Below are 12,655 nucleotides of genomic sequence, written 5' to 3' on the forward strand. Positions count from 1 at the left end.
CACTGGGAGATGCTCCAGCTGTGGGGATCACTGCCCATCCTCAGCTCTGAGTGGTGAAGGATCAGCTAAAGGAGTTGCCCTGAACTCTAGGCACAAATTTAGGGAAGCAGCTCACAAGGAGGGAGAGCTGGGATCACTTTTTGGGGTTTCCTGGAGGAGCAGGATGAGCAGAGGTGGTGCCAGCAGCATGAAACTGTCCTGATCTCTGCTGTTGAGCTGGAAGACCTGCCAGAGATGGGCTCAAAGAGCTGAGCTGGGGCTGCCACACACTCCAGATAGTTCAGAATGAGTTGTTTCTACAGGGAGAATCCACCACACAGGCATTTCATCCTGGGAGGAAGGGGCAGCAAAGCAGAGCTGAATGTTGATTATGGCTTTATCTACATCCACCAAGTGGTGGGTTTGAAGGCTCAGCTCCACACCCAGCACAGATGTGTCCAGCAGAAATGGCACAAAGCTGCTTTCCCCAGGCTGGTGGTGCCTGTGGCCCTTCCAGGAGCATCACAACCCTTGAAGAAGCTCTGCTGGTCAAGCTCTGCTGGTCAAGGCTCTGAACTGGGTCAGGTTAAGTGTGGAGGAAGAGGAGAAGATCTGGGAAAAAGACAGAGCAGCATCTCTGATGGCTCAGGAGAGATGCAGGGCTGGATTTCTGACCCCACCTGTGCCCTCCTCCCTCAGCCAAGGGATATCAATAAAACAGCACCAGCCTGGAGAAGTGCAGCTTGTCAGGAAAATGAATCCCAATCCCAACCTGGAGCCAAAACACTGATCCCAGAGGGTGGCACTGCTGAGATCTGCTTGCAGACACCCTTCAAAAACACCTCCATCCTTCCCATCCCCACTCCTGGACTGGAAACAGTGGCAAACAAGGGAATGTTTGTCTGTCCAGCTCTGTGCTTCCAGATGTATCCAGGAAAAGATGCTGACTCTGCTGGCTGCCCTTCCCTTCCTGCCTGGATTCATCCACATCTCTTTTAGACAGGAGCTTGTCCAAGGATTAAAATTCATATCTACTGCAGAGACTCCCCAAAAAATTTGCTGTGATCACAGGACCACATGCCCTGAGAGCTCCAGACACCAGAGAGGACCAGGAAAGTCAGGATGTGCCTCTCAAATCAAAGTTGTTGGGGATTTTGTCTTAATAAACTGAAAAAAAACCCAAAAAAACCGCCCTGAAATTTAACATGAATGTTGTTGGTGGTGAAGTCAAATGAAAAGTCATTAAGAGATCACAGAACCATGGAATGGTTTTGGGTGGGAAGGAACTTTCAAGGACATCCAGGGCAGGGACACCCCACAGTGTCCCCAGCCCAGCCCCAGTGTCCAGCCTGGCCTGGGACATTCCAGGGATTCTCTGGCAATTCCAGCCCAGGCAGGAATTCCCAGTTCCCAATCTCCCATCCAGCCCTGCCCTGTGGCAGTGGGAAGCCATTCCCTGTGTCCTGTCCCTGTCCCCAGTCCCTCTGCAGCTCTCCTGGAGCCCCTTTAGGCCCTGGCAGGAGCTCTGAGCTTTCCCTGGAGCTTTGGGTTCCTGAAGACAGAGAAAAGCAGGATCCAGGGAATAGAAATACATCCCTTCACCTGCCAAAAGGCCTCTTTTCAGCACCATCCTGCACTGAGCAGCTCCTTCTGAAGCCACCTGAACTCCTGAGATGAAGGTGCAGAAGGCTGGACAAATATCACACAAACCCACCAAACAAACTGGCTTTAAATCCAACCTAAAGCCACAACAAATCCCAATTCAGAGTGTTCCCAGCCAGACTGACTAACTCCTGATTTTAGGGGGAAAAATCACCACGTAAATTGTGGGGATTTAACAAAAAAACAACTGGGATCCATCAAATAAGAAACTTTCCATCATGACAACTCACAAGACAGCCTCAGATCATCTGAATTTTCCAAGGGAAATTCAGGATCAGCCAAAAGAGTTCCAGTTTTCCTGTCAGCATGGCAGAGATGGGAACTGTTTTAGGTACTCAGACCCGCTCTAAATTCTTGCACCAGCCAACAGGCAGCTCCCTCTTTCAAAATTTATGGCTCAAGAGGAAATCCTGCCCAGCCTGGAGTCTCTACCAGTCCTGTTCCCTTCCCTCTTGCAGCCTGGAACAAAAGGGAACATATTGCAACTGTGCTGAGAGAGGAGGGCTGCTGTCTATTCCTTTAAATGTAACATTAATGCCCTGTAATCAGCTTTAATTTTTAAACAGAGCCAGCCCTCCTGTCCATTTCCCCTAATTCAGGACACGTGGAAGGTAAATGGCCTGTGCTTAAACCGGGCCAGCCTGGGCTGTGACAGCTGGGGAGCCTGTGAGCCTCAACTGCCTCATCACAGGAATGGATGTCACACAACTCACCAGGGGAGGGGAAATGGGGAGGGCAGGGGAGGTGCTGGAGATGCTCTGAGGTCAGGGATGAGGCCAGGTGGGGCACAGCTAATTTTTTTTTTTTTTTTTTTGGGTGGGAGCTCCCTGAGAGCAGCAGGACTGGGAGAAGTGAGGGAAGTGATGGAACTTTGCAAGGAAAGGCCTTGGAGGTGGTTCCCCTGCCCCAGGGAAGGGGTTTAATTTGAGGATATTGGGGACTCTGTCATGGACACGCTGAGCAGGAAAGCTGCTGGTTTTTAGGGAGAACTGAGTCACTCCTGGTGCCTCCCCAGGGCGCTGCCTCCTCCCTCTGTGCTCCCAAAGGCAGGTTTGGAGCTGAAGAGCAGCCTGGACACTTCAGTGAGGTTTGGATACAGAACAGGGGCACAAAACCACCCAGGAGGCTCCTTGTGCTCCTCAGGCACTGCTGCCTTTATGAAGAAGAGAGAGGCCTTGGAATATCCTCAGTGCTCATCATAGAAAAATATTTTTCCTCAAGAATCACAGAATGGTTTGGGCTGGAAGGGATCTTAAAGATCCTTGGGCAGGGACACCAGAGTGCTCCAAGCCCCATCCAACCTGACCTTGGACATTCCAGGGATCCAGAGGCAGCCACAGCTTCTCTGGGCACCCTGTGCCAGGGCCTGCCACCCTCCCAGGCAGGAATTCCTCCCCAAAATCCCACTGACAGTGGGAAGCCATTCCTGTGAACCTCATTCCTGCAAGTCCCCCATTCCACACCAAAAGGCTGCTGTAAGATCTCCCTCTCCAGGCTAAATAAAGACAACAAAGTGAGGTTTTTCTACCCCCAAAAGGGGTAGAAAACTGTCCCCAGAAAACGACCATCCTGTGTTCCCATCAAGGAAGCCCAAAGGACTCCACCTTGGGGCTGGTTCCATCCCACACCTGGAGCAGGACCTGGAGAAGCTCCGGACACACGGATGGATGTGGGACAGGAGGGACTATTTTTAACCCCGGTTGGTGGGCAGACAAATCCTAATCGGCAGCGGGGCCAGGATGTCAGAGCAAAGCCGGGACAGCCCCAGGACAGGCGGGGGATTAACGCCGGGACCAGCAAACGCCACCGGCTGGTCCCAAAGGGCAGGGCAAGGGGTGGCAGCCTGGGCAGGGATCACTGCAAACAGCAGCTCTTGGAGGGCTGGGGGATGATTTGGTTCTGTTTGTGTTGTTTTGGTTCTGTTTGTGTTGGGGGATGATTTGGTTCTGTTTGTGTTGTTTTGGTTCTGTTTGTGTTGTTTTGGTTCTGTTTGTGCTGGGGGATGATTTGGTTCTGTTTGTGTTGGGGAATGATTTGGTTCTGTTTGTGCTGTTTTGGTTCTGTTTGTGTTGGGGGGATGATTTGGTTCTGTTTGATGCTGTGGTTGGCGTCCCAAAATCCCAACTGGGAGTTGGTGGTGACACCCAGAGGGTGACAGGGAATGAGGGTGGGCACAGGGATGAAGTCAGGAACACCCTCCTCTCTGCAGGAGTGAGTATCCTGGGAATTATGGAATCATTGAGGTTGGAAAATACTTCCCAGATCAAGTGCCACAGCCCCCCAGCACTGCCAGGGTCACTGCTGTCCCCTGTCCCCAAGTGCCACCTCCACAGGGCTTTGAAATCCCCCCAGGGATGGGGACTCCACCCCTGCTCTGTTCCAAAGCCTGACAAGTGAAGGAATTTCAGCACCTTTCACTGAGGAATTTTTTCCTGATTTTCTAAACCTTCCCTGCTGCAATTTGAGGCCGTTTCCTCTGCTCTTGTCACCTGTTCCCTGGGAGAAGAGACCCCGACACAGACTCAGCTCCTTTTAACTGAGGTTTATGCCAAGGTATTTCACTCAGAGCCCAACAGCTCCCTTGCTGATAATTATTCATTGATACACAGCAATTTGTCCTCTAGGAAACACCTCTCCCTGTTCCTAGAGCTGCTCAAGCAAGCCCAGGAATTCAGGAATTCACTCTTCTGCTCTCCTTGCTGGCTGCCACTCTGGCATCTCTTCTACCCTCTCATCTGAAACACACCTTCAAAAACGATTTTCCTCACCTTTCCTTCAGATTTGGGATTAAATCCTACCTGTTTCAGGGTAAACCTTCATAAAAAAATTCTGTTCCCACCAGGGAGGCCCTACAAAAAGCTCGACTCTTTCCTTCCTGTCCTCCTGGATGCAAACATGCTGATCTGCACTTTGCCAAGCTGCTAGCGACTCATTTGGCTCCATCTTCCCTAAAAAGGAGATCCAACAGGAAAAACATAAAATACTACTTTAAAAGGTGACATCTGCAGCCCCTAAGCCTCCCCCCATGAAATTTAGAAATATTTTTCTCATGGAAAAAAAAAAAAAAAGCCACCAGCTCCCAGTGGCTCCTTGTTGCTCTTCTCTATCCCGAGGAATCCCAAAGCAAGGACAGAAATCCCAAACCTGTGCAGGGTTTTCCCATCTGTGTTTGTGCTCCCTGGGAGACACACACAGGGCGGGGAATGGGATCCCAATCCTGCCTTTCCCTCCTGGATGTGTTTTTGAGTGCAAGCAGCCTGGTGGGACTGGCAGGCACAGAGCTCCAGGAGCTGTGAGAGGAACATTCCCATTTCCCATCTGCACATCCCAGGGTGGGGACACCTTCCCACCTGTTGGCTTGGTGTGGGAAAGCTCGCCCAGAACTGAAGCTTTGCCAGCATTTAAACCTCTTCCCACATCGACATCACCACGTGGAGCAGCAGTTGTGTGTGGGACTGTCACCCCAGAGGCAGCTGGAGGCTCCTTTATCCTGCAGTGACTCTGGCAGGACACACTCCTCCCCCAGGGAGAGCTCAATAATCCCCCACATCAGAGCCTAAAGCTCTCCCTGGGCTTCCAGCACAGATCCTGCCTCAGCCCAGCCCTGAGCACAGCCTCCTCTGCTCGTGTGGAGAGCAGGGATTGGATTTTTGGGACGGCTGGGGGGAGATGGAGAAGGGGCAGGACTCTCAGAGTCCCCCTTTGCGCTCCCAGCAGCACGGGGAGGAGATCCAGCAGGAAAATCTGCTCTGGGGACAGGAAAAGAACAAGCAGGATCCATTGGATCTCTGGCTGGGCCAAGCTCTGGTCCGTGAAATCAATTCCTTGGTTATGTCTTGATCCCATCAACCTCTTCCTTCCCAACTCTTTCCACTATGCCTCATTTGAATCCCAGCTGGACCTGGAGCGTTCCTCTCCTCCCACTTTCCAAAACAACCCCAAATTCGTGGTTGTTGAAGCTTTCCCTGGGCAGGGAGCTGCTCTGCCCCTCCCGGGCAGCCCTGCACAGGCACAGCCCCGCCAGGAGCCTCATCAATATTTCAGGAGGCAGCCGGGAAGCCCTGGCAGCTCTCAGGGCCCTCATGGATCAATGGCAAACAAAAGGCTGCAGCAGGAGGAGGAGGAGCAGGAGGAGGAGGATGAGGCTCCAGCACCAGCACTGAGTTTTTCTCTCTCCAAAAGCAGCTCCAGGGCACAGAGTTTGCATTTCCCAGCATTTTCAGGGACTGGTGCTGCCACACTCCCCTCCATTCTCTCTCCACGTTCTCCTCTGTTCAATACCAAGCACTTAAGAACAAAACCATCTGAGGCCTCCAGGAGTGGGGTCACCAGTTCCTCACCAGTTCCTGCATCCCCACTCGGAGCAGATGCTCCAGGGGAGCAGGAAAACCATAATGCACTTAGTTGGTTTGACACTGCATGGGAGCAGGAGATCTTGTTTCCTTCAGCTGGGAATGGAACAGATCCCAACATTATCCACAGCCCCACGTTCCTGGGCTCCCTGCAAGATATCCAGCCCTAGATTCCTCACAAATCCATGAATATACAGAGGTTTCATCTTTTTTAGCCATCTTGACTGTCTTGTGTTGTTGTTATTATTATTATTCAGATAATTCCAGAGAAGGGATGGGAAAAATGCCATAGTGAGAGAGAAACAAACAAACAAACAAAAACGATAAAAGAGAGTAATTATACTTAATGGCTAAAATCAGGAATGAAACACCTTGCCTGATCTCCAGAAATTTTCATAGAAATCATGGAATGGTTTGGGTTGGAAGTGAGTTAAAGATCATCTCCAATTCCTGCCATGGGGACACCTTCCACTGTCCCAGGTTTTTCCAAACCTGTCCAACCTGGCCTTGGACGCTCCCAGGGCTGGGGAGGTGTCCAACTATCTCCTTTACCTTATCAATAAAATGGAGATAAAATTCTATTCCACCCTTCTAGACAGGTTTTTTCCTCAGAAAAGTCCTGCAGAAGGGTAAGAGCATTCCCAGAGAGAACCATTCATTGGGAATATCAACAAATCACGACCTTCCAAGCAACAGCAAGAAGGGGCAATCTGCTGCTTAGGACCACTCTGGCTCTGGCAGTCATTTTTTCCTCAAATCACTCCCAATCCCACCTCCTCTGGACCCCCAGAAAAGGGCACAAAAGTGGATTTTTTTTTTTCCTGCTGCATCCATCAAAGGGTGTCCAGGAGGATGCTCCCACTCCCGCCCTGGCTGCGGAGATAAATCCTGTGAAATCCATCTGCTCTCCCTCCCCAGACAGAGAGACAGCAGCAATGGATACCACCATCTCCTGCATCCCTGAGGGAGATATATTAGCTGGTTACGTAAGGAACTGACAGAGTGGAGCTTCCAAGGACTCCAAAGCCCTTCCCCTTAATACCACCGGAGATTAGAGCAAATCGAAGGAGAGTGGAAAGCAGGAGAGGGGCTGTGGGCGAGGTTTTTGCTCACAGGAAAATGCTGCAGCCTCTTCCCCTTAATGCACTCTAAATCCCATCTGATTTCCAACTCTGCTTCTAGGAGAAAAAATGGAGAAAAAAAAAAAAAAAAAAAAGAAAAAGAGCCCAGCCTGTTTTAAAATGATGTCAATGATGTCAATGCTGGGAGAGTGCGGTGGAGTGACTCAGGGAGGGTGTGGAGAAGGGGAGTTTTATGGGGAGCATCCAGAGGAATCCAGACCGTGAAAGTATTTTGGAGGCAGAGCAAAAGGAGCCAGAGGTGCAGATGTGCTTTTCCAAATCTGATTAGTCGCTGGTTTTGAGCATCCAGGGTCAGATCCTGCCTCTGATAAACACAGAGCACTTATCGCCGGCACAATAAACACAATCCTGCTCTTCCCTCGGTGCCAGCTGCATCCCCAGCTCTGAGGACAAGGATTTCCCTTCATTTCTGCTCCCTCTTCAGGCTGGCTGACTCCACAGCAAGGGAATCAAACCAGCTCCGAGTCAAATTCCTCTTCCCTCCACTGTAAACATTGTGGCTGGATGAGGATTCTGATGGAAGTCAGATCTCACCTGAGCAGGTTTCTGCTCTCATGCGAAGTTCTCTCTGATAGTTTTTGTCCCAAACAGCCCCACTCTCGAGGTGATCTTTCTTTACAATTTCACCCTTTGTGCCCCTTTTCCAGCTGATTTTGAAACACCTCCATTTTTCCACCAAACCCAAATAACCCGAAGTGGGTTTTCTTGGGTAATTCCACAATAACCAGCCTTGAGCTTGGAAATTATGCCAGAATCAGGTTGGAAAAGACCTCTGGGATCACTGAATCCAACCTATGACCCAACACCAAGGCATTCAGTGCCACGTCCAGGTGTTCCTTAAACACCTCCAGGGTCAGGGAGGAGCACAGAGGAACTGGAGGCAGTGGGTGACCCCTAAGGAGGCACATTTGCACATTCCATCCATCTTTTGAACTGGGTTTAATAGATTTACAGTTTTATTTCCAATCTGAAGGGCTGCAAAAGTCACCAGACTTGGCCAAGGTGAGAAATGCTACAGAGAATCCCTGGAATCAAGAGATGGACTGCGGTGGGAAGATGGAAAATGAAGCAGGAGGAAAATGACCTGAGGTTGACTCAGGAGCAGCCACCAAGCCCAGGAAAAAAAAAAAAAAAAAAGCCTTGAGAAAGGCAGGAAATAAGTAATAAAATGGTGGTTTAAGAGTTCTGGAGATGAGTTTATTATGGCACCAACTAATTGTGTTAATTAATCAAGGCTGACCCTTCCTGTGCTGGGCACGGACACACACTGTGGAGCAGTTTTCCCAAAAAAACTAAAGATACAGTGCCAGGGGGCAGAGGAGGGAAAGAGCAGAGCCACCAGCACCAGGGGAGCAAACAAGGAGTTAAAAACCACTACACACTCCCATTCCACCCTGAGATTATAACTCACAACTGGTCAGTGACCCCCAAACCGTGACATTTCAATAAAAAAAGAGAGGAAAAGGCTGTTTTTAAGAGCTTAAATTAAAAATAAAATCAAATAAAACCTTTGCAGAAACCTTACCATTGGCATCCTGGACTCCAGTGAGTGCCCCAACTGCTGCTGCAGTTTCCCCAGACAGGACAATCTGTCCCCCTCCTTGGAGGGTGGCCTCGGCCAGCGTGGCTACGGCGTGGGCAGCGGCTTCACTGCGGAGGGGAGACAAGGGTTAGGGACACCAGGGAAAGAAATAATTCCATTTCAACCAGCAAAGACACACAAAGAGAACAATCCAGAGCAGAGGGATTCGTGTCTGGCCTGGGTAAAGTGATGCAGAGTAAGAAATCAACACTTGGAGGAGGAATGGATGGGAAGAAGCTGCTTCTGGTGGGGTTTTTCAGCTTGGAGGTTTCTTAGGACACCCCTGAGTTCTCCCTTTCACCTGATAAAACTTTGAGACAATCCAAGCAGTTATTCCACGTGGCTCTTTCCTGCCTCTGGATTCAGATATCACACTTTTGGCACTGGCACATCTGAAATCTGCAGATTTCAGAGCTCTCCCTTCACCCCTAGTTTTGCCAGTTCTCACCCTGACCAGCATCACCAGCTCTGGCTTCAACTCCTCCCCACCCAAGTGCTTTAAAAATTCCTTTTAATGAGCATTGTTTTCATCAGAATTCTGTTAAATTTCTTCACACAAATGAGTCCTGCAAAGGTGCCCAAGGAGTTCCAGAACAGGGATGGAGTAAGGAAAGAAGGAAAAGAAGCTGGGACTGTCTCCACAAAGGTTGAGCTGCTGAGATTCTACAGCTGAGAGGGTGTTAAACCCATCCAGATCCAAGGACAGGGACCCCTTCCACTAACCCAGGTGCCTTTCAAAGATTTCCTGCAGCTCTCAGGAGATAAAACTGGCTCCTGAAAACCCTCAAAGCAGCTGCAAAGTGCTTCAAGGTCACCCCGGGCTGTTTCTGAAGCTGCTGCTTCAGAAAGATTTGGGGGGAAAAACCCCAAAACCAGTCGCCTGTGGAGGAAATTCTGACTTTGACCGGAGCAGGAATCAGGAGCTGTCCTGCTCCCAAACCACCCACCACAGGAAAAACCCCCTTGGGACTGTACAGGGTGAATTCTGCCCCAACAAAAAGCAAACCCAGGAGATGCCCAGGCCCAGCTTTGTGCCAGCTGTGCCCCCTTTGCCAGGTACCTGTTGAGTGCCATGGTGACAGTGGCTCCCTGCTGCATCTCCTGCGACGCTGCCACCGCCGCCTCGGCTAACGAGGCCACCGCCTGCGTGGCCTCCGAGGCCTGTGTCGTCTGGATGGTCATCTCCCCGCCCTGTAGCGTGGCCCAGTTCTGCTCCACCTGCCAGGGGACACGGGGAAAAGGCTGTAGGATTGTGTAGGATGAGCATCACCCCCTCCAGGGGTGGCTGATTATCAAAAAAAGAAGGTGATGGATCTGTTTGCACAGTGCTGCGGATGCGCGGCTCCAAGATTGGAGAGAAAAGGGATGCTGGGATGGACCTGAGGATGTGGCTGGACACTTCCACCTTCCATCAGAGTGCATAAAGATCCAGAAAAGTCCTCAAAACCCCAGAATTCCCTCTTATCCTCACCAAAATCCTCAACAAAACAAAATCCTCAAGCAGCATTGTTGTTGTAGTTGTACCCGGATCGCTGCCTGCCAGCCTGGGGTGTTTGTTAATTAGCTGGGTTTAATTTCCATCAATTAAAACACAAGTTCCACCTCACCACGAGGAAGAAATTCCTTCAATGGAGAGTGGTAGAGCTCTGGAACAGCTGCCCAGGGAGGTTGTGGAGTGGCTCCTTCCCAAAAAAAGGAGGAGATGGATCTGTTTTCACAGAGTGCTGAGGGTGCGCAGCTCCGAGACCAGGGAAATAAAAAGGGATGCTGGGATGGACCTGAGGATGTGGCTGGACACTTCCACCCTCCATCAGAGTGCATAAAGATCTAGAAAAGTCCTCAAACCCCCAGAAATCCCTCTTGTCCTCACCAAAATCCTCACCAAACACCAAATCCTCACCAAAACAGGGCAGCATTGTTGTGGTGGTTGTACCCGGATCGCTGCCTGCCAGCCCAGGGTGTTTGTTAATTAGCTGGGTTTAATGGCTGTTAATTAAAACACAAGTTCCACCTCACCACAAAGAAGAAGAACTTCCTTCCATGGAGAGTGGCAGAGCTCTGAAACAGCTGCCCAGGGAGGTTGTGGGGTGGCTGATTCCCAAAAAGGAGATAGATATTTTTCACAGAGGGCCACGGGTGCACGGCTCTGAGATCAGGGACAAAAGGGATGCTGGGATGCACCTGAGGATGTGGCTGGACACTTCCACCCTCCATCAGAGTGCATAAAGATCCAGAAAAGTCCTCAAACCCCCAGAAATCCCTCGTCCTCACCAAAATCCTCACCAAATCCTCACCAAAACAAGGTAGCGTTGCTGTTGTTGTGGTTGTACCCAGATCGCTGCCTGCCAACCCAGGGTGTTTGTTAATTAGCTGGGTTTAATTTCCATCAATTAAAACACAAGTTCCACCTCACCACGAGGAAGAACTTCCTTCCATGGAGAGTGGTAGAGCTCTGGAACAGCTGCCCAGGGAGGTTGTGGGGTCCCTCTGTCTGGAGACATCCCAAACTCACCCTTTTTTCACCTGCTCCAGGTGACCCTGCCTTGGACTGGATGATTCCCAAAGGTCCCTTCCAACCCCAAACTGTTCTGGAATTCTGTGTTTCTGTTTTCTGTGCTTCCTCAGGGAAATGGGTTGTGTTTTCCTCCCTGTTTTTATTTGCATATTTTGGGGGTTTGGTCCATGTTGCCATCTGGGATTTATTTGTGACCTCGGAGGGGATTGAGCCATATTGCTTAAAAGAAGATGATGGTGGCTGAAAATGTTCATTTATCCCAGGTATTTAAAATTCCCTAAGCCCAGACCTTCCCACAGATAATTTTCATATTACCTAAAGCTCACCCAGTTGCTCATTTTTCCAAATATTTTCATGTGAAGCTTCATATCTCATGAGATAATGATTATATAGCCAAAAAATCTACCAGGATGAGAACTAAAAACATACTTGGGACAAAAAAGTGGAGGATCTGCTGACAAATCCTACTGGCTGCTTTGCAAGGTGGAGATCTCCCTCCACCTCCCATCCCCATAAACATTTTAGGACACTCCCCAACTTCTGAGACACAAAAAATGCTGTTGGGAGTGATGAAAAAAAAAATCTTAATTTGTTGGGATGGGGAAGGTTAAAAAAAAACAACATAAAAGCAGAGCTGACTGGAGGCTCAGGGTAAAATTTTGCACGAGGAAATTTTGCTGCCTTTGGGCAAAGTTTAATCTCAGCAGAGGATGGAGAGGGAGGGAGGAGGAAGAACCTGAAATTTTGGGTGGGAAGGGAAATCCCAGTGATGCCCTGCAAAGGTGCCCAAGGAGTTCCAGAACAGGGATGGAGTAAGGAAAAAAGGAAAAAAAAAACTGGGACTGTCTCCACAAAGGTTGAGCTGCTGAGATTCTACAGCTGAGAAGGTGCAAAAAGGACCTTAAACCCATCCAGATCCAAGGACAGGGACCCCTTCCACTAACCCAGGTGCCTTTCAAAGATTTCCTGCAGCTCTCAGGAGACAAAACTGGCTCCTGAAAACCCTCAAAGCAGCTGCAAAGTGCTTCAAGGTCACCCCGGGCTGTTCCAGTCAGGGTCTGAGATGGGGAGCAGGGTTTGTGGCCAGCAAAGCTGTTCTGTGCTGCCACCTCTCGCCGTGACACGCCAGCCAGGCACAGCACGGCAGGGAAGGGACAAAAAGGGACCTGCAGCCTCGTTTAAAGGTGGGATTTGAAGGCAAAAAGGCAAAAAAAAATCTTAATAATTTTAAGGGAATTTTTCTTAAGCCCACAGAAAGAATTGTAATTTTTAATGCATTATTTGATTAAAAAAAAAAAAAAAAAAAAGAAGGGTGGGGAAAAAGTTTGCAAGTTTGAACATTACGATTTAAGCATGGAAATGCCAGAAAAAAAAACCTTAAAAAAACCCTATTAAAAATATAATAAAATAAATAATTTAAATA

At 49.6% G+C, this 12,655-nt stretch overlaps 1 protein-coding gene across 1 annotated transcript in view; it reads right to left on the bottom strand.

Moving 5' to 3' along the window:
• NRF1 (nuclear respiratory factor 1) overlaps positions 1-12,655 on the bottom strand; it is a 63,754-nt gene that overhangs the window by 18,174 nt on the left and 32,925 nt on the right. The window contains exons 9-10 of the mRNA XM_083859699.1: positions 9,778-9,935; positions 8,661-8,785 (exon numbers count right to left, since the gene is read on the bottom strand). Coding sequence (XP_083715825.1) covers positions 8,661-8,785; positions 9,778-9,935 — 283 coding nt within the window. The remainder of the gene's footprint in view (positions 1-8,660; positions 8,786-9,777; positions 9,936-12,655) is intronic.

The sequence above is a fragment of the Zosterops lateralis genome (genome assembly GCF_965231275.1).
Source record: "Zosterops lateralis genome assembly, chromosome: 4".
Classification (NCBI taxonomy): Eukaryota; Metazoa; Chordata; class Aves; order Passeriformes; family Zosteropidae; genus Zosterops; species Zosterops lateralis.